At 43.6% G+C, this 26,772-nt stretch overlaps 1 protein-coding gene across 8 annotated transcripts in view; it reads right to left on the bottom strand.

The window, feature by feature from the left end:
- Positions 1-26,772, bottom strand: part of TJP2 (tight junction protein 2) — a 153,968-nt gene that overhangs the window by 69,209 nt on the left and 57,987 nt on the right. For 2 of the 8 annotated variants that reach the window (XM_003824749.6, XM_034967611.3), the window contains exon 1: positions 11,509-11,809. The exons of 5 other annotated variants lie outside the window; for them this stretch is intronic. In XM_003824749.6, the coding sequence (XP_003824797.1) occupies positions 11,509-11,568 (60 nt within the window). In that variant the 5' untranslated portion in view covers positions 11,569-11,809. Of the gene's footprint in view, positions 1-11,508; positions 11,894-26,772 lie in introns of those variants that run through there. One more of the 8 variants, XM_003824750.5, reaches the window with a different exon arrangement.

Below are 26,772 nucleotides of genomic sequence, written 5' to 3'. Positions count from 1 at the left end.
TGACCGAGACTCCGTCTCAAAAAAAAAGAAAAAAAAAAAAAAAGGACTACATTATAGCTCACGTTTCATAAAATAAACTTATAATAGGACAGACACTTCTGCCAACTGTTTTGGTAGACTACAGTGTTCCCTCCGCGAGAGATCTGAGGTACAAAATATGATAAAAATCTTCCATCTCATTTATCAGAACACAAAGGAAGCTAAAGACAGGGAAAAAAGTAACCCCATCTATCAGCCAGATTTATATATTACCTTTTATTTTATTAATAATAAACTGGAATGACTTTAAAAAGAAAACACTCATTAGGTTCCATAAAATTATACATTAAAGCAGCAACTCTTAGAATTAAGTCACCTTTCAGCTCTACATTAACTTACAGACTTGAAAACTAATTTCTCAAGCTTATACCTTTAGAAAAGTACCTAGAATCACAGAGCAATAGATACAGAATCTGGAAGGCCCTTCCAGAAAAGCAACACCTTATGTGACACGGAGCTCTTACAGTGGCATCCATGTGACTATAAAGTGAAAAGAATGAACATCCGTTACAGAAATCAGTCTGGGTCGGACACGGTGGCTCACGCCTATAATCCCAGCACTTTGGGAGGCCAAGGCAGGCAGATCACCTGAGGTCAGGAGCTCGAGACCAGCCTGGCCAACATGGTGAAACCCTGCCTCTACTAAAAATACAAAAATTAGCCGGGTGTGGTGGCACCCACCTGTAATCCCAGCTACTCGGGAGGCTGAGGCAGGAGAATTGCTTGAACCCGGGAGGCAGAGGTTGCAGTAAGCTGAGATTGCACCACTGCATTCCAGCCTGGGCAACAGAGCAAGACTCTGTCTCAAAAAAAAAAAAAAAGAAATCAGTCTGGTGCCCATGCGTGGTGACTCACGCCTATAATCCTAGCACTTCAGGAGGCCGAGGTAGGAGGATCGCCTGAGCCCAGGAGTTCAAGGCCCACCTGGGCAACATAGACAGACCTCATCTCTACAAAATATTTAAAAATTAGCCAGGTGTGGTGGCGCATGCCCGTGGTTACAGCTAATCGGGAGGCTGAGGTGAGAGGATCACTTGAGCCAGGGAAGTCGAGGCTGCAGTGAGCTGTGACGGCACCACTGCACTCCAGCCTGGGTGACAGAGCAAGCCCGTCTCAAAAAAAAAGAGAGAGAGAGAGAGAGATCAGTCTGAACTGCAGCAGCAGTTCTTGAGGAATGATGAAAATAATAAATTACAACCACTGCCATTTACTGAGCACCTCAAAGCAACCCCAGGTGGCATCTATGCCATTTCTTCTTTGCTGGCACTGAGTTTCTGTTTCTACCAGAGATCCCCCAACTCTCTTGCCAACAGGGTTCTACCAGCAAGGTACACGTGTTTGAGATTTGGAAGGATGAAGGAAAGCAGAAGCCATTTGTTTTTCTTCTTCCTACAGACAGCAGCAGTAGCAGGCAAAAGTTGGATTCCTCAGACATGAGCTTTACAGCATGTCCAGATTCCCTGCCCTTTCACCAGCCTCAAGGCTGGAGATGCTGAGAAGGTGGAAGGTCAAGCAAGACCTTCTGAGTCTTCTCTGGGTGGCAGCAGCTTTCTAACTTTTTTTGCGGCAAATCAGAAAGCCAGCGGTGGGCTTCCATTTTTTGCGCATCTCGCCTTTTCTTTGTTCTGAAGGCAACTAATACTCTGTATTGAATCCCCTTCTCCTTGAAATAGCTAGAATGACATGTCTTCTTGACTGAACCATGACTGATAGGGTAGGCCTATTTTACAACTGAGAAAACCGAACATGAGAAAAAGGTAAAATGCTCAAAGTCAAGCAAGCAAGTGGCAGGACAAAAGAATTCACACCCAGGTTTATCTGACTTCAGAGGTAAAGAATCAAAGTTAAACATCTGTAACCTGGCTGGGCGTGGTGGCTCGCACTTATAATCCCAGCATTTTGGGAGGCCAAGGTGGGCAGACTGCTTGAACTCAGGAGTTGAAGAGAAACCTGTCTCTACTAAAAATACAAAAATTAGCTAGGTGTAGTGGCGCATGCCTGTAATCCCAGCTACTTGGGAGGCTGAAGCAGGAGAATCACTTGAACCTGGGAGGCACAGGTCGCAATGAGCTGAGATCACGCCACTGCACTCCAGCCTGGGTGACAGAGTGAGACTGTCTCAAAAAATATTTTTTTAATTTAAAATAAGTTTTTTAAAAAATCCCTAACCTATGGTCCTAGGAATTCACACATGAGAAATGGGTGTACATGTCCACAAGGCAATGTGTAGGTGCTTTTCATGGCAGCTTTATTCATAATAGCAAAAACACTGAAAATAACCCAAATACCTATCAACAGAAGAGATAAGCCAAATGTGACAGATGCATATAAATGGAATACGACTCAGTGGCAAAAAAGAACTACTGAATCTCACGCAACAAATACGGATGAATTTCACAGAGGTTAGGTTGAGTGAAAGATGACAGACATAAAATGTTGATTTTATTTATATATGGGTCCTCTCCCAAGTTCAAGCAAAAGTGTTCCACGGTGAGAGAAGTCAGAAGAGAAGTTCTCTTTTAGGTAGGTGTGGTAATCATTGGAAAAGTGGCAAGAGAGAACCTTCCAGAGTGATGGAAAATTCTAGTTTTTAATCTAGGTGGTAATCATGCAGGTGAATACATTCATGTAAAAATTCATCTACCTCTGGAACTAGAGAGTGATGGTGTTTACAAAATACTGTGAGTGTATTAAATGCCATTGAATTTTATACTTTAAAATGGTTAAAATGGTACACTTAATGTTATGTGTACTTTACCACAATAAATAAAATTCCCTGGCCAGGCACAATGGCTCACGCCTGTAATTCCAGCACTTTGGGAGGCTGAGGCAGGTGGATCACCCGAGATCAGGAGTTCGAGATCAGCCTGACCAACATGAAGAAACCTTGTCTCTACTAAAAAAAAAAAAAAAATACAAAATTAGCCGGGCATGGTGGTGCGCACCTGTAGTCCCAACTACTCGGGAGGCTGAGGCCGGAGAATTGCTTGAACCCGGAGGGCACAGGTTGTGGTGAGCCGAGATGGCACCACTGCACTTCAGCCTGGGCAACAAGAGTGAAACTCCATCTCAAAAAAAAAAAAAAAAAGAAATTCATCAAGCTCTCTACTTGAGATTTGTGTGTGTGTATATGTATATACATACATATAAATTCAACGAAATTGATAACACAGAAAAAGCTTCATTATCAATAAGCAGACTTGTAACAGAGGTCGTGCCACTGCTTCTACAGGAAAATTTTCTTCATGGAAACATACCAGGCAAATTTTTTTAGCTCTAAGTCTGGCAGATTGAGTCTACCTTTCCTGCCTCTTCCAGATCCTTCACTGCCCAAAGTCATCTGCCAAACTGTGCACTTAAATAGTATAAGTAGACTAAATATTTCTCTCAGACCTTTGATTAAAATTCAATTTAGGCTCAAAACGAACTTGGGGCCTCTTCCTTTCAATGTGTTGCAAACTTGGGGCTTCTTCATTTCAATGTGTTGCCACTTGCCCTTGTTTTTAGGCTTTAACAATAACACCAGAAGGAAACGCACAAATGTTTCCAGCTCCATTTCTGGAAAATTTCAGTGAGTGTCTAAGATGCCACAATGTCTCTCCCCTCTTAAAACTCACCCAGACACTAAACAGACCAGCCCAAGGAAGGCAAAGTGCTCTGCCTGAGGTGACGTTGAAAAACTCCAACATGCCTGAAGTTATGCTGAAACTCAGATGACAGCAGTGATTTTACACCAGTGAAAAATGTGGTTTTTTGCAGCAGTGACCAGTAGGCTCATCTTCAACACATTTGTGAAGAACAAATCAGAAAGGGCTCCCAGCTGCAGGCCTGCCCCTCCTTCCAAGCGTATGTCACAGGCAATGAGGCCCGGGGAGAAGTCCATGGGTGGAGAGGAAGAGGAAGAGGAAGAGGAAGAAGGATTCTCAAGAAGCTCTGCAAGATGGTTGCAGTTGCTGGCTTAAGCTGCAAAGTAAGGAAGAGAATCCAGCACACGTGGTGCTGGTACATAATTTAAGCTGCAACTGAATAATAGATCTTTCCATCACTTTATGAGCAAAACAACTACCAGCCACTCTTGGACTCTGTTTGTCTTTTTAAAAAATGCTTTTCAGAGATAATCCACTGGATCTCTAAAAAAAAAAAAAGAAAGCAAGCAAGCAAACACAAACGTAGTTTAAGGAGCACAAAAACATTTTAAGATGAGAAGAACCAATGGAAATAATTTAGAATGTTCTCTACGCTTTATACTCAAACTTCAAAACCTTCAGAATCTTAAGCACAAAAGACTTTGAGATGATCAACTGTAACTACTCATTTTCTGATAAAGAAACTGAGAACTAGGCCAGGCGAAATGGCTCATGCCTATAATCCCAGCACTTCGGGAGGCCAAGGCAGGCGGATCACGAGCTCAGGAGTTCGAGACCAGCCTGGCCAACATGGTGAAGCCCCGTCTCTACTAAAGATACAAAAAATTAGCAGGGCGTGGTGGCGTGTGCCTGTAATCCCAGCTACTTGGGAGGCTGAGGCAGGAGAATCGCTTGAACCTGGGAGGCAGACGTTGCAGTGAGCTGAGATCGGGCCATTGCACTCCAGCCTCAGCGATGGGGCTAGACTCCACCTCAAAAAAAAAAAAAAAAGAAATTGCAAACTAGAGTCACAAAACAGCAAAAGCCACCCAGCTAATCAGTGGTGCAGCTAATGCTGCTTCCATGCCATTACAAAAATGGTCTGGATGAAATTCTATAATTTTTTTTGGACAAAATTTTCTGGATGAAATTCGCAATTCTAACAAACGATCATCTACTCACTATATAAATGTCAGGAATCCACTGTCCTAATTTCTCAATTAGTCTCTTATTCCTACTAGCTTATACAACAAGCCTGCCCCAAATCAAGTCAGTCCAACGTTTAGTGGATGTGTTGGTGCTCTGTTAGCTTCTGGGGTTACCAAGATGACTCAGACCAGGGAGGGGCTCAGGGCTGATGGGAAGTGATAAGGGCTAGAATAAATACTAGCATGTGCATCCTCACCAATCACAGGCAAGAACACAATTGATTCAGCCAGACTGCAGAAGGGTAACGGAGAAACCAGGCTGCTAAAACTGAGCTCACCAGGAAGTTCCTTCCAAATGATTCATTCCTTTCAAAAACAGAAATGTTTAGTTTTGCTAATTAATTCCCTCAAATAATTTCATCTGCTTTGCCATATATACCTAGGAACAGTCTTCCAAGGACTGAGAGCAGAATGATTGTCTCTCGAAGCCTACATTACTTACTCCTGTTCCCATTGTAGAGCTCCACCCAGGGTCTCAGGTGTGCTCAGCTTTAGTAGGCATCAAAGAAACACAACCTAGAACTCGGAACACTTCCTTTAATACTCTGAAAACAAATGACTCTCAACAAATGGAAAAAAATGGCTCCAAGTGGAACATTATTTCCCCCTCAGAAGAACCTAGAAGGTCCTTGAAGCTACATGTCCTGGAAGAGTTAATTCCTACTGATGACTAGAAAGTACTGTTTTCTCTGTTTACCTTCAACTCAAGTGACAAAATCCAAAGTATCTGCAATGTTCTCACGTCTCCACCAAAGCTTTTAATACGATGGCAAAGGCATAACTGGATTTCAGTCACATTCTATTCATTACAGTCATAACTGTTACCTACCAGTAAGAATAACTATTCTAATAACTCTCTCCCACAATGGGTTACAAACATTCCCTCCAAATGCCTGACTTGTCACTAACTCGTGTGTTTAGTACCATAGTTATATAGGGTATCTATAATATAGAGCATACTGTAAAGTTTCCAAAGATGATACCATGTTTTCTCTGTGAACATAATGCATATATTTAATATGGCTGATTAAAGTCTACAATAGAAATAATAATTACCACACTAATTAATTCTGAAGTCCATGTTCACATACACATATAGGTAAAATTTAGTGAACATGTGTACTCAAGAATGTGACATAAGATCCTTGCCATGATTAAAGGTATGATTCGAAATCTTTTGGTCAGCCTAACTTACTAAAACACAAATATTTGATTCATGGAAGATCCATTAAGAGATTCACTTTCAGCCGGGCGCGGTGGCTCACACCTCTAATCCCAGCACTTTGGGAGGCCGAGGCGGGTGGATCACGAGGTCAGGAGATCAAGACCATCCTGGCTAACACAGTGAAACCCTGTCTCTACTAAAAATACAAAAAATTAGCCGGGCGTAGTGGCGGGCGCCTGTAGTCCCAGCTACTGGGGAGGCTGAATGGCGTGAACCCGGGAGGTGGAGCTTGCAGTGAGCCGAGATCGCACCACTGCATTCCAGCCTGGGCGACAGAGCGAGACTCCGTCTCAAAAAAAAAAAAAAAAAGAAAAAGAAAAAGAAAAAAGTAATTTACTTTCACCACCACCGCTGTTACTGCACCCCCATACAGTAACTGTAGGAAAACAAAATAGAAACCATAACCACTGATATTCTAATTGAGCTAAAAGGTAAAATAAACATTCATTATAACAAAATGTATCTGACTATGGTCTGCAATATACAATGGTGTGTAAATGGTTAAGGAAAGCTACATTACGTTTTTCAGGTTAAAAAACCTGATTTAACTTTAACCATCTGGCAGAGGCACTAAACAAACATCTGTGCTGATTTTAAATGACTAAAGTACAAGTTACTAATTGAAAGCTTAGGATTTCTCATAAATGGTGTGAACACACACATCACTAGAGAGTCTACTGAAACAGTATTTTCTCTTCTCCTTGATTCATTCGCCTGCCATGAGCATGCATCTCTCCAGGTCAAAGCAGGGATACTTGTTTTCTACCTCAAGGCTTCCTGTTCCTACGAAAATCCTTGTTAAAGCCTATTTTACAGACCAATACAAGCTTCATATTAAAAAAAATAATAAGAAAAAAAGAAAAAAAAACTCATCCAGTTGGCATTCTTCTGAAAGACTTTGAGAAATTAAATGCATTTACAGGTGAGGCTGTTTGGCTGTCCACATTCTTCGGCAATGAATCATGAGCAAGAGTCACTTGATAATACAGTGATGTCCTTCATCAGTGCCAAAATACTTCCTCCCCTATCACTCTACCATATCAAAAATATCATACCAACAGACCTTGAAAAACTGCAGAATGGCTTGTGGAAGCAGAGAAAGGAATGAGAATTGGGCCAGACGTTAAAACAAACAGCTAGCTCTACAAATACGCTGTCTGCAACCACATCTAAGAGATCTGAGTGGATAAGAGCAGGATGCACACGCTTAAGACAGAAAGTCCATCAAATTCAACTTTCCTGGCTATTCTGGGCCATTCTGTGTTTGACTTTCTTGAAGGCGTGGTCAAGGTATACCAGGCTCTCTATAAGTAAGCACCACACTCATATTTTAAGCAGTATTATGCACACCTCAGATGTCAAGGGCTAGCTTTACCATTTTTGCCTTAGCCTCATATTACTCATTCCCAGAGTTGATAATTTTTCTTAAAGCAAACTCACTGCTTTACTTAATATTTATTTTTGCCTCATTCTAAGCAATCTAGCCATGAAATAAATGGATGTGGTAGCTGGTTTTCTGTTTTTATTCCTAACATATAATATTCATGCATCATAATTGAAAAATAGAATATGTATCTCTCTGCACCACCTGTAAGTCTGTCTGTATACCAGACTTTGGAAAGCACTGTTTTGGGGATAGCATAAAAGGTAGAGAAAATGCTTTATTAAATGATTAGGTATTTTGGGGGTATGATAGTCCTTACTCTGTCTCCTCTGAGAGCTCACAGGTTATCTAGGATGATGAAGCTTTGGTTGTTTAATGGCCAGCTGGATGATAGAGACACCAATCCCTTTAAAAAACAAAATGGAACCGTCACTGTTATGGGTAGCCATTGCCCCAGCTTCTGCAGGTCTTCTGGGGCTCTAGCTGTCAGTCACCCAGTTCTAAGAAGTGCTTTTCCTAATCAAATGGAAAAAGTGGAAGCAGACACTCTCCAACTCGGAACTCTGCCTCTCACACTACAATGTATGCAGCATACTAGCTCAACTGCTTTCCTAGGTACCATCCAAAATTAAAACTAGTGGCCGGGCACGGTGGCTCACTTCCATAATCCCAGCTACTTCGAAGGCTGAAGCAAGAGAACCGCTTGAACCCGGGAGGCAGAGGTTGCAGTGAGCCAAGACCGCACCACCACACTTCAGCCTGGGCAACAGAGCAAGACTCCATCTCCAAAAAAAAACCAAAAAAACAAAAATTAAATTAAAACTAGCTACTGCAATACTGCATATTGGATTTCCATGCCTGAATTTTTTTTTCCATTGCTATCACACAGTCTTTTCAAAAAGTTTAATAGTAATACCACCTTAGACCCTCCCAAATTCACTTTCTATATGGGCATCTACTAAAAAGGCTGATTGCAAAAATTCCTATGAGGGAGAAACAGGCCCTAAATAGCTTTTTAAAACTTAACAAAGTTCACATAACCATTGATGTGTTTAACCCACTAAATGGGTGTTAAATCTAACCTCTGAGTCTATGTTTCTGACCCTAACCCTTGGATTTAGGATCAAGACACAAACTCAGTAAAACACCAGAGAAAACTGTTCTGCTTCCCTCCACTCCCATCTGGGGCAATCTCACCCTCAGACACCACCATATACCAAATCACCTTCTCTGGAAAATCAAGGCTGGTTGGTCCAACAACTGTTGGGCCCCTGATTACTGCTTAGAGTCAAATCAATGAGGCATGTTATTGGGAATCAGCTCTCAACCTAGATAAATTCATCTGTAGCCACAACTGCTTAATGGGATTCGTTCTAGAGATGAGGCAAGGAATTCCCCGGTGGCTCATATTGTTGGTAGAATATGTTGAAAGTTTCAGCAGTGATTGCGAACCCTTCTACCGCTTCACCCCGCCCCCACCACACCCAAACTTCATGCCTCTCCCCAACCAAGTCTGCATGACTTTTTAAATTACTATTTATATTACTACACATATTATTGTACACAGGACTAAAGTGGCCCCGCCTAGTTTCAATAACTTGTGTCTCGTAAAAAGATAACCTTCTTAAGGAGAGAAAACCTTGCTAAACTCAAAATCTCCCTTGCCTTCAGCAGTATGCAGAAAGTTCTCACACTTGTCCTGAAGAGAAATGGTTGGCTGTGAACTTTTGTCAGTGTACAAAGAACTAGATCAAAAGTTAAATGTAGGCAGAAGTCATTGCAAATGCAATTCCCCCGGGGGTGATGTAAAAATTCATTGGTCTTAAGCCTATGAATGCCTCAAAAATAGTTATGGGGTGGGATGTTTACTGGGAAACTGGTTCGCTTCTTTTGTAGGGAAAGTCAAGTCATTTAATACATGAGGGATTTCTATGACTTCCCCCCACCCAAAGCTTCGTTATGGCCTTCAAGGCCTTTCAACAGAGTGTGAACAACAACTCTTTCAGTTTTTTCCTGGACACCTACCTGGCACCTCCTACTTGTATCTTTAGATCTCACCTCCCTTATCAACCCAGGACCCAACACTTAAGAGTTTTCAGCACCCGTTTTGTTCCTATTACTAGCTACCACCATTTACGTAGCATCCACCACATGCCTTGTACTCTCTGTCATTTCATTCAGACCTCACTCAGCCTGGTGAGGTGGGCGCATTACTGGCCCCATTTTCTATAGTGGCTTGCTCGGGTGAGGTGACTGTTCAAATGCCCTTTATTCCTAGCAAGAATCCCCTGAAGGGAATGCATATAGGACCAATCCCACTCTTTGCTAAATTTCTGTATTGCAGAGTGTGCATCGGCATCATACATTCCCTCCCTCAGTCTCAGGAATCCCGACAGAGATTGCAGAGTAAAGTCTAACAGTTTCAGGTCCACTAGACCCCTAAATGCAGAAATTGAATCTTGTTCATCTTTGTATCCCCCACAGTGACTGGCAGGAGTAGGGGCTCATTCAGTATTATAATATCTGGATGGTACTGAAAAAGTTACAGCAGCATTTCAGAGGGGAAAAGTTCCCCTTCATCAATCTGCATAAGTAGCTCTGAAAAGAAATAAAGTGGCCCCACTGCAGAAGTAGTTCTGAAAAAAAACACAAGAAACACCTCAAAAGCCACCGGTGCTTTAGTAAAGCTCCTCCGCTTCTGCCATCTCCCCACAATGAGGAAGCTCCAGTACCCTGTCCATATTTCTAAATGGCACTCATCGGATTCTTAATGAGTTGCAGGCTTTCCCAACGGGACTGTGTGACAGAGCCACGCTCTTGCTCATCTGCGTAATCCCCACACTGAAGTGGAGTTGTTCATGAAAACTTACTAAATAATCAAATTTCATCCTCTCAAGCAGGATATGCAGTGGTACTTTGCTACAAATACATTTACCACTACGAATTTCTCACTTCAAGCGATCTCCTGCCCAGGTGTGTGCTCTCAGAAAATTACATCTCTTTCTGAATTACGCTGGCAAAGGTGGACCTGTTTTCCCAAAAGGACCGTCAGCACACCCAGCACAGACCACCTGGGGAGCTGAAGAAAACGACCTCCCTCCCTCCTCCCCGCTGGGATTCCCCGGGCTGAGAGCGTGAGTGAGAAGCGCAAGGCAGTTTCTACCATGGGATGACTCTCCGCTGGGAACTTCAGGGAAACCACAACCATCATTACTCAGGCCAGACAGCTGCCAGAAAAGCAGCCTAGCCTAAGAACTGAAGCTGAAATAGAGGTGGGAGGCTGTATTCCATTACTAAGCGCGGGAGCACTCACTCCCAAGTTTGTCCACATTTCAAGAATGTTAAAACCCTGTGGTAGAAATCCCTGATTATTTATAACTTAAACTACCGTGTAAAAGCAGAAACTTGACAAATGAAGACATAAAAAGAACTGGTGACAGGTAGGCTAGTACTAGAATACAAAGCATTCATCACACTCCTCTTTTGTGGGTCCTTCCAAACCTCCATCCCCATTCCCTACTGGGGAAAAAAAAAAAAAAAAAAAAAAAAAAACTTTTACTTCTATTACAGACGCAGCTGATTGAAAGGGAAAAGGGATTCTGCTCTGTGATGAGTTTTCAGTTTCTCTCACGTACACAAGCCTGTAACTTTGCATCAATACCGAGTGTGGTTTGAAATAGAGAAGGAAAACACAAAGACATGCAAGCGACACAACAGACACGAGATGCCTCCAAGCCAGCAGAAATCCAGGACACCGGGTTCAAGACAGTGTCCCCTACTCGCGCCTTAATCTCCAGCCCAAGTGACTTCAGAGTAAAGGTTCCAGGAGCCCCGGAGGCCACGAGTCATCAGCCCGGACGGTGAAACCTACCCCTCCCCTGCGTCCCACGTCCGGATGGGAGAACCCCAGCTTCCTACGGCGCATCGGGGAACAACTTCAGAGCAGCACGCGAGCAGAGCCCCCAGCGCTCCCACGCTCACGCTCACGACCCTCCTCCCAACCGCGCGGCACAAGGAGGCACTTACGCGGAGCCAACCTGACAGCTCCCGCCGGGGCGGAAACCCGCGGTCTCCTCGCACCGGCATTTCGGACGCAGGTCCCGCGAAGGCGCGCAGCTCCGGACCCCGCTTCTGCTTCTGCTTCTGCTCCTGCTCCTACTCCTCCTGGGCACCACCGGACAGTGCTCTGACCCGCAGCCCAACCGCCGGGGTGCCGACCCGCGGGGACCCACCCCTTTGTCCCTCCTCCCGCGGCGGCGGCGGCGTCAGCCCGCCCCCGACCCGAGCGTGGCGCCTCCGCGCTGGCTGCCCGGCCCGGGAAACTGTCAAATTGGCCGCTACCACCCACGCGCCTGCCGGGGAAGGGCTCGCCGGCGCCGCGCCTTCGAGGCTCCCGCGGCGAACCGCGTCACGCGCGACTCCTGGCCGGGGGCGGGAGGCGGCGGCGGCGGCAGGAGAAGCCCAAGGCCCGAGCGGCCCGCAGCCCCCACGCCTGCACCCCTCCACCCCCGCCAGCCCGATGGTTCGCTCCGCGGCGTACACTGGAGCAAGCAGGTCCCGCTCCGAGCGCGCGCGCTCTGGGAAGTGCTGCAAGTTTGGAGACCTGGAGTGAGCTCCGGGCGCTGCTGGCCCGACTGTCCGCGGTGTTTCCCCGGTGAGGTCGCGGGGGCATCCTGTAGGAAGACTTTTTGGCGAGGTTCGCAGGGCCTCACACAGGCAGCTTCAGTTCTCCTACGAAGAGTCGAACTGGGAAAACCTCAAAGTTTTAGGTCCTGTCTAGAGGCCTGCCCGGCTAACCAACACATACACGGCCTTGTACCCCACATTTCTCAGCCCAACAACTGCCTACCCGAATTCCGAGGGTATAAGATGTTCGTATTAAATATTAAAACAGGACTTTTCAGGACAATATATTCCAGGTTATCTCTTTGGCACATTTCCAACAACTCCAATAAAGAGATTGAAACTCCTCTCCCATCATCAGCTTATAAAAGGTTGCCAGCAGGTCACAAGTGCTTATCTGACAGGATTCATCTAATGCAATTCAGTGTGCTTATTCGTTTCGAAGTCCTCCATGTGCAAAGAATTGTGCAGTGACGTTAAGTGTCTTTATTTTAAGAGCATATAAATTAATTTGGAGAATCCAAACAGGTACCGATTAAAAATATAACCTTGGGTTTGAAATCTTAAAAAACCATCTTGTAAGAGAATAGTTTTGCCTGCCCTGCTCTTCCCTTAATTGGAAAGCAAAACTCGTCCTAGGCTCACAAGTAGAAGGTAAAAGGTGTGGTCTGTCCCAGAGGAGATGCAGATGCTGGGCTCTCTCCCTGAAAAGTTGCTTCACTTCCTGCCTGATCAAAACAAGTCTAGAAGTTTCGTGGAAAAACAAGTCCAGTAGATGCCTCTCCAGAAGTGTTATGCTTCTGGGCTCCTTTGGAGTAACTTAAGTCCACGCCTCTGGATAAAAAGCACTGTGAGTAACGTTTCCCACTTTGCCTCGAGTCTCCAGACTTAGACATTTTGGTTGTATTCCTGATGTAAGGCATTGCTCTCCTGATCTAAGCACCTATTTATAAAATGTTTCCCAAATCTGGCCAGGCACGGTGGCTCATGCCTGTAATCCCAGCACTTTGGGAAGGCAAGGCAGGAGAATCACTTGAGCCCACGAGTTTGAGACCAGTCTGGGCAACATAGTGAGACCCCATCTCTATTTTTTAAAAATTGTTTTAATCAAAAAAAAGGAAAAAAAATAAAATATTTCCCAAATTAGGTGGTGCTGACTAATAAAAATGATAGCACTTGAAAGGTGGCCACACCTTAATGATGTGGGCTTAGAGCCACTAACATTTAAAAAATAATCCAGAATGTGGCAGTTACATCTACTAACTGATTTCCTTTTTTCTCTCTAGAACGGCACTGTTCAATAAGATGACCACTTGCCACCAGTAAGTGTTTACATTTACATGTAAATTAACTAAAATTAGAGGAAATGACAAATTCAGTTCTTCAGTCACACTTGTCTCATTTCAAGGGCTCAGAAGCCACATGTGGCTAATAGCTACCCTATTGGACAGTGCAAATATAGAATATTTCCATCAATGCAGAAAGTTCTGTTGGACTGCACTACTCGAAATGATGAAATATTTATAGACAAACTCCATTCTTCTGGCACAACACCTGACAGATGATAAGCATTCAGTAAATGGTTGTTAGAAACACGGTTCAGTTGATATATTAGCTTTTTTGCTGGTGGCAGTGTAAATCAATACAACTCTTTGGAGAAACAATTTATTAGTCATCTTCTTCACATGTGGGTTTGCGCATTTTAACCCCACTCCTAGAATGTGTTTATCCAAAGAACTTCTACTCGGCAGGGCGCGGTGGCTCATGCCTGTAATCCCAGCACTTTGGGAGGTCGAGGCGGACAGATCGCGAGGTCAAGAAATCAAGACCATCCTGGCCAACATGGTGAGACCCCATCTCTACTAAAAATAACAAAAATTAGCTGGGCGTGGTGGCGCACGCCTGTAGTCCCAGCTGTTCAGGAGGCTGAGGCAGGAGAATCGCTTGAACCCAAGAGGCGGAGGTTACAGTGAGACGAGATTGCACCACTGCACTCCAGCCTGGTGACAGAGCGAGATTCCGTCTCAAAAAAAAAAAAAAATCTTCTACTCAACAGGTACTTACTGAACACCTCTGTCAACCCCTTGATAAAATACTCAGGATCCTGCCTTAGGAAACTCAGTCTATTGCAGTAGACAATCAACAAGTAATGATAAACTGTGTAAGCACTGAGATTCCTGGCAGGCTCAGAGTGGTCTAGCAGGAGAGACTTAGGGAAGGCTTTCCAGAGATGGGGTTGCTTATACATTCTAAAGGAGAGGTCGGAATGAGTTTTTAAGACACAAAGAAGGAAAAAAAGCCTTCCAGGTAAGGGGAATAAATAACACAGAGAGAAGTAAGGAAGGAAGAGACAGCAGGCTTACTCTTGAGGTGCCAGAAGGTGAAGTTGCCCAGGCAGGTATAAAGATGGATTTGACAGTTGGTGGGGGACAGGGGTTGGTGGGGAGGAGAATGTTAGTAAGAATGACAAGACGGGCAAAAAATGCATTTTTGTGGGAATGCAGGTGAAAGATGACGTGGCTATGAAGTTAGGCAGTGTTAGACAAAAGGGAGCCAGATTCTAGAGAAACTAAGGAAGTAGATCAGCAGGCTGGATGACTGCCTGACTAGATATGGGGAGACGTGAGCGGGAAGTGAGCCTACGCTGACTCTCAGGTTTCTGGCTTACTTAAAGGAGATGATGGTGGCTTTTATCAAAACAGAACACAGGAGTGGGAGCAGATCTTGGGAGGAGCTTGAAGAAGGATGATGAGTTTAGTTACAGACTGATTTTCAAGTGCTATGGGTCATCCAGGTGAAAATGTTCAGTAATTTAACAAATATGTATCAAGTGTCTCCTATGTGCTAGGCACTGATGAGTATTTGAGTAGAGAGATTTGGGAGTGATTTGGGTATCATCAATGTATCATAAAAGTTGAAGTCTTGGGAGGGGACAATCCCACATTCAGAGACATGATGTAGATTAAGCCAAGAGAGGACTAAGGACAGGACTCATCTCTGGGAATGCCAATATTTAGGGGGCAGACTTGAGTTGCCAGAACAGAGACCAAAGAGGAGCTGCCAGAAAGGAAAGAAAACGCTTCTGGAGGAGAGTGTCCAAAAAGCCAAGGAAAGAACAAACTTCAGGAAAGAGGGAGAGGCCAACAACATGGAATTTCGAGGAGGTCAGTTAAGGTAAGAACTGATGATGTTCATTAAGTGGAGGACCACTGCTTATCTTGGCCAGAGCTTTTCAATGGAAAGATACGACTGGAGGTTAGATTACAGAGGATGACTAGGTGTGAGGCAGCACTTCACTATATGCCTATATCTAATAATGAATGATGGAAACCACCAATGTCCAATGATGGTGGGCTGGGCTATTAAATTACAGTAAATCAACATAATTGGCATAGCAGACCATCATTTAAAATTGTAATAAGTCTATACAACAAGGAGAATGATAATGCTATAATTATCAACAAAAAAACACAAATTACATCTAATGTATGATGATGACAGTGATAAAATTATAAAAAAATAAAAACTGGAAAGTATGCAAAAAAATGACTTCATGAAAAGACAGGCTTGTGCATATATTTTTCTTTTTAAATTTAGTTATTGTTTGTGCAATGGACAATTTTTTTCAACTTTTCAGTGTATATTACAATATATAAGGTCTCTGAAATAGGTTGGTCAGCTGGGTGCAGGGGCTAATGCTTGTAATCCCAGCACTTTGGGAGGCTAGACGGGAGGATTGCTTGAGCCTAGGGATTTGAGTCCAGCCTGGACAACATAGTGAGATTCTGTCTCTACAAAAAATAATAATAAAATAAAATTACCTGGGCATGGTAGCATGTGCCTGTAGTCCCAGCTACTGGAGGACTGAGGGGAGAGGATTGCTTGAGCCCAGGAGTTTGAGGCTGCAGTAAGCTATGACTGCACCACTATACTGCAGCCTAGGTGACAGAGAGAGACACTGTCTCAAAAAATAAGAAATAAGTTGGTCAGAAGACCTTAATGAGATAAACTAAATGCCTTTTAGTCATATTTTCTCAAGAATGTGGAGATCTTAAGAAACACATATCTGTGTGTGTGTATATATATATATGTATATATCTGCAATATGGTTATAAAGTATCATCAACTGGGAGCAAAGAAAACTAACACTGAAAAGTTTACAAGTTCAGCTGGGTACGGTGGCTCACGCCTGTAATCCCAGAACTTTGGGAGGCCGAGGCGGGTGGATCAACTGAGATCAGGAGTTCGAGACCACCCTGACTAACATGGTGAAACCCCGTCTCTACTAAAAATACAAAAAAATTAGCTGGCGTGGTAGCAGGCGCCTGTAGTCCCAGCTACTTGGGAGACTGAGGCAGGAGAATCACTTGAACTTGGGAGGTGGGGGTTTCAGTAAGCCAAGATCACGCCACTGCACTCCAGCCTGGGCGACAAGAGTGAAACTCCATCTCCCCCCCCCAAAAAAAAAAAAAAAGAGAAAAGTTTACAGGTTCACCAAACAATTTAGTTAACGTGTACACTGTAAAGTAGACTGGAATCGTAACTCTCCTTTAACAAACCTTTCTTGAATGCCTACCATATACCCTGGGGTAGCTATACAGAAGATAATGACAATTGATAAAAGGGAGCCTGCTCACAGTGTGTTGAAGACAACGATATGTAAACACATTGTGACACGTTAGGAGAATTGCTCAACTACAGAGATGACTAAAGTGCTGAGGCAGCAGCTAAAACTCCGCCAGAAGGACCTGATGTTTTTTCAGTAAAGGCCTTGTGTCCTCCCCCGTCCCCGCCCCCACTTCCAGGTAGCCTCATCTCCTCTCCTGGCTCCACCCATCTTCCTCAGTCCAAACACCAGTTAACAATAACCACCAGGTTCACCTGCAGGCTTCCTCCCACAATAATCACCCCACTCAATGGCCCCTGTGATTACCTCCAGGAGAGCGGCATCTAACGTTCTGCTTCCCCCTTATGCTTTCACTTTTAGTTATTATATATTACTTTCTTCTTTCTTTTTTTTTTTGAGACAGTTTCGCGCTTGTTGCTCAGGCTGGATTGCAATGTGCAATGGCGCCGTCTTAGCTCACTGCAACCTCTGCCTCCCGGGTTCAAGCGATTCTCCTGCCTCAGCCTCCTGAGTAGCTGGGACTACAGGCGCCCACCACCACACCTGGCTAATTTTTGTATTTTTAGTAGAGATGGGGTTTCACCGTGTTGGCCAGGATGGTCTCGATCTCCTGACCTCAGGTGATCCACCTGCCTCAGCCTCCCAAAGCGCTGGGATTACAGGCATGAGCCACCACGTCCTGCCCTCATGATCACTTTCAAAGTTTGTTAAAGTCCTCCTCTTTTTTCTTTTTTGGGGGTGGGGGTAATTAACTTGTACACTTCCCAGATCCTAAATAGCTTCGACACTGTTTTCAGTTGTACACAGAGCTGCTTCTAATGCCATATGCCCTCTGACACCCACCCCCAGAAATAATAGACCTGTGAATTGAGATGCTCCTCATTCCAATACATGATGGTTCTAGAAATAGAGAACAAAGCTGACTTTATAGCAATCATAGATGTATAAAGATTACAAAGACAGCAAAGTATTTTCAAGCTATCTTCCAGCACAGAGGAACACATTCTAAACCACTCTAAGAACTCTCAGACCTCCTCCATCTTTTGGGCAACTGAAGATTCTTGCTTTTCCTTTAGAAACATTCAGTGGATCACTCATAAGTAATTTTCAGACTACCTGTCTTCAGGATTGTTCCCACATCTTGATATTATGTAGAAAGAACAAAGCTGCTCTAAATTGCCACTTTTCAATTATTTTAGGTTGGTGCAACAGTAATTGCGGTTTTTGCCATTAAACCCAACATGTTGGCATCTACGTTTCTAGTATCTCAAAGAACAGAACAAATTTTCATGCAGACATTCTTCTTCTTCTTTTTTTTTTTTTTTTTTTTTTTTTGACAGACTCTCGCTCTCTTGCCCAGGCTGGAGTGCAGTGGTGCAATCTTGGCTCACCATAACCTCTGCCTCCCAGGTCCAAGCAATTATCGTGCCTTAGCCTCCCAAGTAGCTGGATTACAGGCATGTGCCACCATGCCCAGCTAATTTTTGTATTTTTAGTAGAGGTGGAGTTTCACCACGTTGGCCAAGCTGGTCTTGAACTCCTAGCCTCAATTGATCTGCCTGCTTCAGCCTCCTGGCCTCCCAAAGTGCTGGGATTACAGACGTGAGCCACCACACCAGGCCAGGTAGACATTCTTCTATTTATTAAAGCAAGTAACTTAAGGTGTAAGGCTATTTACATTGTTCCATAGTTACTAAAAACTATTTTCATTTTTGTTAATTTTTTAGACCACTGAGTTTTGCAAGAATAAGGTGCTCATTATAAAGCATCTGAGGAGTTCAGAAGAGCACCAAGAAATTTAAAAACTAAAGTCCTAATACCTGTCTTCGACATTAGGTGAACATTCCAGACATAAATACAGACAGAAGACCACATGGATGACTATCAAGAAACGAAAAATGTTTACAAAAATGAGATCCTACTACAGTATTATTTTTATTTATTTATTTTTATTTTTATTTTTTTGAGACAGTCTTGCTGTTGCCCAGGCTGGGGTGCAGTGGCATGATCTAGGCTCACTGCAACCTCCGCCTCCTGAGTTCAAGCAATTATCCTGCCTCAGCCTCCCAAACTGGGATTACAAACATGTGCCACCACGCCCAGCTAATTTTTCTGGGGTTTTTTTTTCGTAGAGACGGGGTTTCACCATGTTGGCCAGGCTGGTTTTGAACTCCTGACCTCAAGTGATTCTCCCGTCTTGGCCTCCCAAAGTGCTAGGATTATGGGCGTGAGCCACTGCACCCAGCCTATTTTATTTATTTTTCAGAAAAAGTCTCACTCTGGCCCAGGCTGGAGTGCAGTGGCACAATCATAGCTCACAGCAACCTCCAACTCCTGGGCTCAAGCAGTCCTTCCACCTCAGCCTCCCAAGTGGCTGGGACTACAGGCCCATGCCACCAGGCCTGGCTAATTTTTTAAAAAATATATTTTTAAGGCTGGGCAGGGTGGCTCACGCCTGTAATCCCAACACTTTGGGAGGCAGATCACTTGAGGCCAGGAATTCAAGACCAGCCTGGCCAACATGGTGAAACCCCGTCTCTACTAAAAATACAAAACTTAGCTAGGAATGGTGGCGCATGCCTGTAATCCCAGCTACTCAGAAAAAAAAATTATTTTTAGTAGAGATGAGGTCTTGCTATGTTGCACAGGCTGGCCTCAAACTCCTGGCTTCTAGCTATCCTCCTACCTTGGTCTCCCAAAGTGCTGTGATTACAGGCATGAGCCACGGTGCCTGGCCCTGTGTTGTTTTAATTAAAAACAGTAAATAAGGTTAGGCAGATGGCTCACGCCTGTAATCCCAGCACTTTGGGAGGCCAAGATGGGAGGATTGTTTGAGCCCAGGAGTTCAAGACCAGCCTTGGGCAACATAGCAAGACCTGATCTCTACAAAAAACAGCTAGGCCTGGTGGTACACACCTGTAGTTCCAGCTACTTGGGAGGCTGAAGCAAGAGGATGGCTTGAGCCTGGAAAGCAGAGGCTGCCTAGCCGAGATCATACCACTGCACTCCAGCCTGGGTGCCAGAGCAAGACCCTGCCTCAAAAAAAATAAAAAAGAATTAGCTGTGCAATTCAGAGTCAGCTATGGCCTGAACGGATTAAGAAGCTGGGGTGCCCTAGACTGGTGTTTGGGGAGAGTCCTGGGTTGGAAGGAGATGACTGTAGTCTAGGCTGACCACATGCAGACTCCTAGGTGACTTATAGGGCTCATCTGGGTGTGCTCAGGCTGGTGGGCAGAGGCCACGGTGGTGCTCCGCCTGGGGCTGAGGCAGAGCGTAACCCTGATCCACTCCTGGAAAGCCAAGAAGCATCCTATGGCACACATTCTAGTTTAGACATACCTGCTGGGGAGCGTGCTTTGCAACATGGAGGAGGGAGCACTTCTTCCTGGCAGGACACCCTGGGTCCTCAGAGGCACTCCAAGGTGCTCCAAAGTATGACAGCTTTTACTATTTTACTGCTGTTTACACTGCAGAATATATGAAAGCCACACTCTCTTTTCGGGGATAGAGACCCCTTGTTAGCCCTCCACTGAGAAACAAACAAACAGAAGCAGAAACTCTGATAAACAATGATTGACTAAATGCATATTCTGTGCCAAGAGCTTTTCATATACTATACTAAGTCATTCAATGTAGTGACTATATAGTCAGTATTCTTGCCCCTGCTTTATACGTGAAGAAACTATGCTTCAGAGAAAGCAGCTTGCCCATGGTCGTCCTCAAGCAGATGGAATCCAAACCGGGCATGGTGGCCACACCTGTAATCACAGCACTTTGGGAGACCAAGGTGAGAGGATCACATGAGCCCAGGAGTTCAAGACCAGCCTAGGCAACATAGGAAGACCCTGTCTCTACAAAAAATAAAAATAATAAAAGTAAATGAGCCAGCGTGATGGCACACACCTGAAGTCCCAGCTACTCCGGAGGCTGAGACAGAAGGATCACTTGAGTCCAAGAGGTTGAGGCTGCAGTAGCCGTGATTGTGCCACTGCCCTCCAGCCTCAGTGACAGACTGAGACCCTGTCTCAAAAAAAGAAAGAATCCAGCCAGGCGCCGTGGCTCAAGCCTGTAATCCCAGCACTTTGGGAGGCCAAGGCAGGCGGATCACTTGAGGCCAAGAGTTCAAGACCAGCCTGGCCAATGTGGTGACACCCCCGTCTCTACTAAAAATATAATTAGCCGGGCGTAATGATGGGCGCCTGTAATCCCAGCTACTCGGGAAGCTGAGGCAGGAGAATCGCTTGAACCTGGGAGGCGGAGTTTGCAGTGAGCCAAGATCGCACCACTACACTCCAGCCTGAGCAACAGAGCAAGACTCCATCTCAAAAAAAAGAAAAAAAATCCAAGTCCAGGTCTGTCAGATTCAAAGCCCATTCACTTCCCGGCTTTCCGGCCCCTCTATTCTTTGCCTCTACCCAGTAAAACAATTGCATGGGGTGGGAGGAGAGGTGTGGCTGTTATTGTTGCTTTCCTTTTAGCTTCTTTTAACAGAATGCAAGACGATTTTTGCTCTCGCAGCAACTAAAGTGAGTTTTATCCAAGCAATGCTGGGGAATCAAGTTTGTGAAACTCTTCCTATGAAATATTAAAAAGGTCAATGCCACAAATGCGATTTGACTCCAACGAGAGAATCCTTGATTCAAATGCCGTTCTATTGTCTAACTGAGTTTCAGAGCTCCCTTCACCCCCAAAATACTTTAAGAAAAACACTTCAGTAAACAAAAATTTTCACTAAATAAAAAGGCCCTCCTCTCAGGGGCTCTAAGAGGGAATATAAGGTGAGCAAGGCCCAGGGGACTGTCCAGTACTCTGGGGAAACCAGAGGGCCCTCTGCATTCCTGAATTGCTTTAAAAAACGTATCACCAGAATCGGCTAGCTCTAAGAATTCAGGATCCTCGATCAACACAGATTAAAGTTGAAGAGTATCTTAGATTCACGAAGAATTTTCGGATCTGAAAGTGGCCTTAGAAAAAACCTCCAAGCAAATAGCTTTCCAGGGTAGCCATGCAAATTTGCATGGGCCTCTTTAAACAAAGGAAACTGGCCTGGAAAAGGCACCTCCGGGAGATGTTCAATAAAAATTGAAAACGTGGCTCATAAAATTTATGGTTCTATAAGACAGTGTCCTAAATTTCTCTGATGATAGGAATCACCAGAGGCACTTGTTAAAACCAGTGTCCTAGGTCCCTTGCTAGAGATTCCAATTCAGTGGGTCTGAGAAGGGCGTTGGGATCTGACAGCGTTCACATGCCCCCCCAAGGTGATTCTCATCATGGGAGAGGTTTAGGAAATTCTGCTAAAGGGACATCATTACAATTCTCTGACACAAGACAGAAAGATTACAATTTTGAAGTCAGGTAAAACATTTTGAAGTTTAAAAAAATAATTATTTGCAGCTGGGCATGGCAGCTCACGCACGCCTGTAATCCCAGCACTTTGGGAGGGCTGAGGTGGATGGATGGCTTGAGCTCAGGGATTTGAGTTCAGTCTGGGCAACATGGTGAAACCCCATCTCAATTTTTTTTTTTTTTGGAGACAGGGTCTCTCACTCTTTTGCCCAGGCTGGAGTGCACTGATACAATCTCAGGTCACTGCAACCTCTGCCTCCCAGGCTCAAGTGATCCTCCCACCTCAGCCTCTCAAGTAACTGGGAACATAGGCGTGCACCACCATGCCCAGCTAATTTTTGTATTTTGGGTAGAGATGGGGTTTCGCCATGTTACCCAGGCTGGTCTTGAATTCCTGAACTGAGGCAATCCACCTGCCTTGGCCTCCCAAAGTGCAGGGATTACAGGCCTGAGCCACCGCACTCAGCTAAAAATGTTTTAAAATAAAGATACTTTTTAAAAAATAATTATTTGCAAAATGCTGTGTACGTTTTTCAGAAGAAAAGGGTCTGGTCTTACAATTCTTTTTATGTTATTTACATATGTTTGTACAAACACACATTTGGATTTCAGTTTTTAATGTAAGTGATAATTGTTTATTCACTCAAACTATACAGTAAGTAGATCACCAAAAAGTGGTAAAGTACAACTAAAATGTCACCATCCAGAGCCAACTACTGAGCACCTTTCCAGGTATCTCTCTGCACAGACAAATAGGTACATATTGTACACAACTTAGACACCTGGGGTATACACTTGGGATACACCAACTTTGCTCTTTTGCAACCTATTTCTACATAAGAATAGAGTTTGACTATTTGTTTCATGAACTAGATCTATATCACCATTTTTTCTAACTGCATAATATTCCATTTGTATGAATATACCATAATTGGCTGAATAAATACTTTCATTTAAAGTTCTCCTTCAAACTAGTATAGAGGACAATTTAAAAATCAGATGAATGAAACTCCTGATTCATTTAGCATAGATAATGAGGAAATAAGTAGCTTGTAAGACTCATGCAGAATTCATAAGATGTGTTAAGTGTAAACAGTAAGTTGTAAGACATGTAAGATAATAACCTGTAAGATATGTTAAACAGAATAGAATATTCCTGTGTTAAATATAGATTAAAAGAATGAAACAAATGAGAGTTTTACTTATACATACAAAGAAATGGAAGAATGAAATAAATTTTAAATCTTACAATATTTACTTAATAGTAAATTTAATAAATATTTAACTTATAATTGTATATTACATATAATATATAATACAAAATTATACTTTATGTATATTTATATATAATATATAAAGGCATATATATTCATATATAATATATAAAAATTATATTTATTATATAATACAATTTTATAAAAATATAATTTGTATAATTATATGCTGTTATTTATTTATTTATTTGAGATGGAGTTTTTGCTCTTGTCACCCAGACTGGAGTGCCATGGCATGATCTTGGTTCACTGCAACCTCTGCCTCCTGAGTTCAAGCAATTCTGCCTCACCCTCCCAAGTAGCTGGAATTACAGGCATGCACCACCACGCCGGCTAATTTTGTATTTTTTAGTACAGACAGGGTTCCACCATGTTGGCCAGGCTGGTCTCAAATTCCTGACCTCAGGTGATCCACCCACCTCGGCCTTCCAAAGTGCTAGGATTACAGGCGTGAGCCACCACACCCGGTCAACTATATATTGTTTATATAATATATAATTATATATAAAGTATTTCTCTAGATTATGATTTACATTGTTAATAATAGACACTTCATAAATATTAATATATAATAGTGCTCAGTTCATGTTACCCCAAGATTGACAGCTATGTCATTCCTAAATTGATCACCCATAGGTGACATCCATCATGTTCAGTTCTGGCCCCACATATACTCTGCCCCAAAATGTAGATAAAACACAGATCAGGCCGGGCGCAGTGGCTCATGCCTGTAATCCCAGCACTTTGGGAGGCTGAAGCGGATGGATCACGAAGTCAGGAGTTTGAGACCTGCCTAGCCAAGATGGTGAAACCCCATCTCTACTAAAAATAGAAAAATTAGCTGGGTGTGGTGGCGCATGCCTGTAGCCCCAGTTACTTGGGAGGCTGAGGCAGGAGAATGGCTTGAACCCAGGAGGCGGAGGTTGCAGTGAGCCAAGATCATGCCATTGCACTCTAGCCTGGGCAACAAGAGCGAAACTCCATCTTAAACACACACACACACACACACACACACACACACACACACACACACACATCACTGATGACCTACAGCTATTGGCCAGGCATACTACCTTGCATCCTTCCGACACAGCACGCATGTGCTGACTTCAGATACTTCCCATCCGTTGAAGCCCCTTGTTCAACCTTAACTTTGGTTTTTGTGACCACACCATCAGCAGGGAAAGCTGACACTGCAAGCATAAGGTTCCAGAAGTGTGGATCTCTCACCCCATTTGTATCCTCACCTACCTGTTAGTCTCCATCTGATATGGTTTGGCTGTGTCCCCACCCAAATCTCATCTTGAATTTCCACAAGGTATGGGAGGGACCCAGTAGGAGGTAATTGAATCAAGGGGGCAAGTCTCTCCCATCCTGTTCTCATGATAGTGAATAAGTCTCACGAGATCTGATGGTTTTAAAAAAGGGAGTTTCCCTGCACAAGCTCTCTTCTCTTGTCTGCCACCATGTGAGACGTGCTTTTTACCTTCTGCCATGATTGTGAGGCCTCCCCAGCCATGTGGAACTGTGAGTCCAATTAAACCTCTTTCTTTTGTAAATTGCCCAGCCTTGGGTATGTCTTTATCAGCAGCATGAAAATAGACTAATACACCATCTTTTTCCCCTTGCTTCTCACTATGTTTTCAAGTTGAGTGAATCGTGTGATTTTAACACCTGGTTTTGGTCTCTGAGCTTTTCTGTCCCATGCTCTCTGGGAGAGCTTGCTGGTAAGGCCAGGACTACATCCAGCTAAACTTTTCCACATTCCTAGAGTAGTGAAGGAAAGCAAGCAAGGTGGGGAGTCATAATGAACAAAATCAGGTTTGTAGAAGGTACATCAAATTCTTTGCTAATCTAGGATCTGAAGGCCAGGTTAAACACAAGAGTGAAATCTTTCATTTAATTTCAGGAATGTAGGGAGCTTTCAGCTTTTCCTACCTCCAAAGTCATAAGCTAAGTTTTTGTTTGTTTCTGTTTTTTGTTTTTGTTTTTGTTTTTTGCTGAGCTCTGTCACTGAGACATGATCTAAGTTTTTAAACAAGTCAATCCAGGTTTATTTCCAAAAGATTCAGAAGTCCTTCAGATTTACATTGTAAACACTAAATCACATAAGCAGAATGTTTTCCTATTATTTTTTCCAGAGCCAATCCTAGCTATTCTTCCCAATGACACTTTATTTCTTACATATCTTCTCCCTTCTTGATCGAGTTCTGCCTTTGCTTGAATCATCCTTCAGTTGCTAAAGTATTTTGATTTCTTGTTCTAAGTCTTGGGAAAGCATCCCTCTTTATTGCTATATATATATATACACACTCTAGGAAAAAAAAGAAGAAACACACACACACACACACACACATATATATATATATTTCTTTCTTTTTTTTTTTTTGAGACGGAGTCTCCCTCTGTTGCCCAAGCTGGAGTGCAGTGGCGCGATCTTAGCTCACTGCAACCTCTGCCACCCGGGTTCAAGTGATTCTCCTGCCTCAGCCTCCCGAGTAGCTGGGACTACAGGCGCGTTCCACCACCTGGCTAATTTTTTGCATTTTTGGTAGAGACGGGGTTTCACCGTGTTAGCCAGGATGGTCTCGATCTCCTGACCTCTTGATATGCCCACCTTGGCCTCCCAAAGTGCTGGGATTACAGGCGTGAGCCACTGCACCCAGCCAACTATTACCATATTTATTCTGCTGAGCTACAGCTATCAGAAGAGACAAATGTAACTTTAACAATTTACAAAGCCTCTTTCAAAGCGTATTGACAGAGTTAATTATTTTAAGTAACCAGTCTTAAGATGTGAAGTAAAAATAATTTTATATATGCATAAATGTTTGATTACTTGTATATCAATATTATATTTCAAATATCAATATCAAACAGCAATAATTATAATAAAAATTGTATATATTTTTTCAAACATCACTATTTTATTTTTTTGGAGACAGGGTCTCACTTTGTCACCCAGACTGGAGTACAGTGGCGTAATCTTGGCTCATTGCAGTCTGGACCTCCTGGTCGCAAGTGATGTTATCTTCCTGCCTCAGCACCCCCAAGTAGCTGGGATTACAGGCGCCCGCCACCACACCCAGCTATTTTTTTTTCTTTTTTGTATTTTTTGTAGAGACAGAGTTTCACCATGTTGCCCAGGTTGGTCTCGAACTCCTGAGCTCAAGCAATCTGCCCACCTCAGCCTCCCAAAGTGCTGGGATTACAGGTGTAAACCACCGTGCCCGGCATATTTTTTTCAAATATCAAATAATTTTGATGGGGGGGGGCGGTGAATCCTGCCCAAGGGGATTGCCTAATCTCACTACACAATCAGATTACCTCTAAATGAATAAAAATTTTGACTGAACTGAAAAGTTTTGTCACCAACCATTCAACTGATATGAGTGAAGAATCAAAACCGATGTGAGT

This window comes from Pan paniscus, chromosome 11 (assembly GCF_029289425.2).
Source record: "Pan paniscus chromosome 11, NHGRI_mPanPan1-v2.0_pri, whole genome shotgun sequence".
NCBI classification, from domain to species: domain Eukaryota; kingdom Metazoa; phylum Chordata; class Mammalia; order Primates; family Hominidae; genus Pan; species Pan paniscus.
This window is presented reverse-complemented; position numbering and strand designations above follow the sequence as displayed.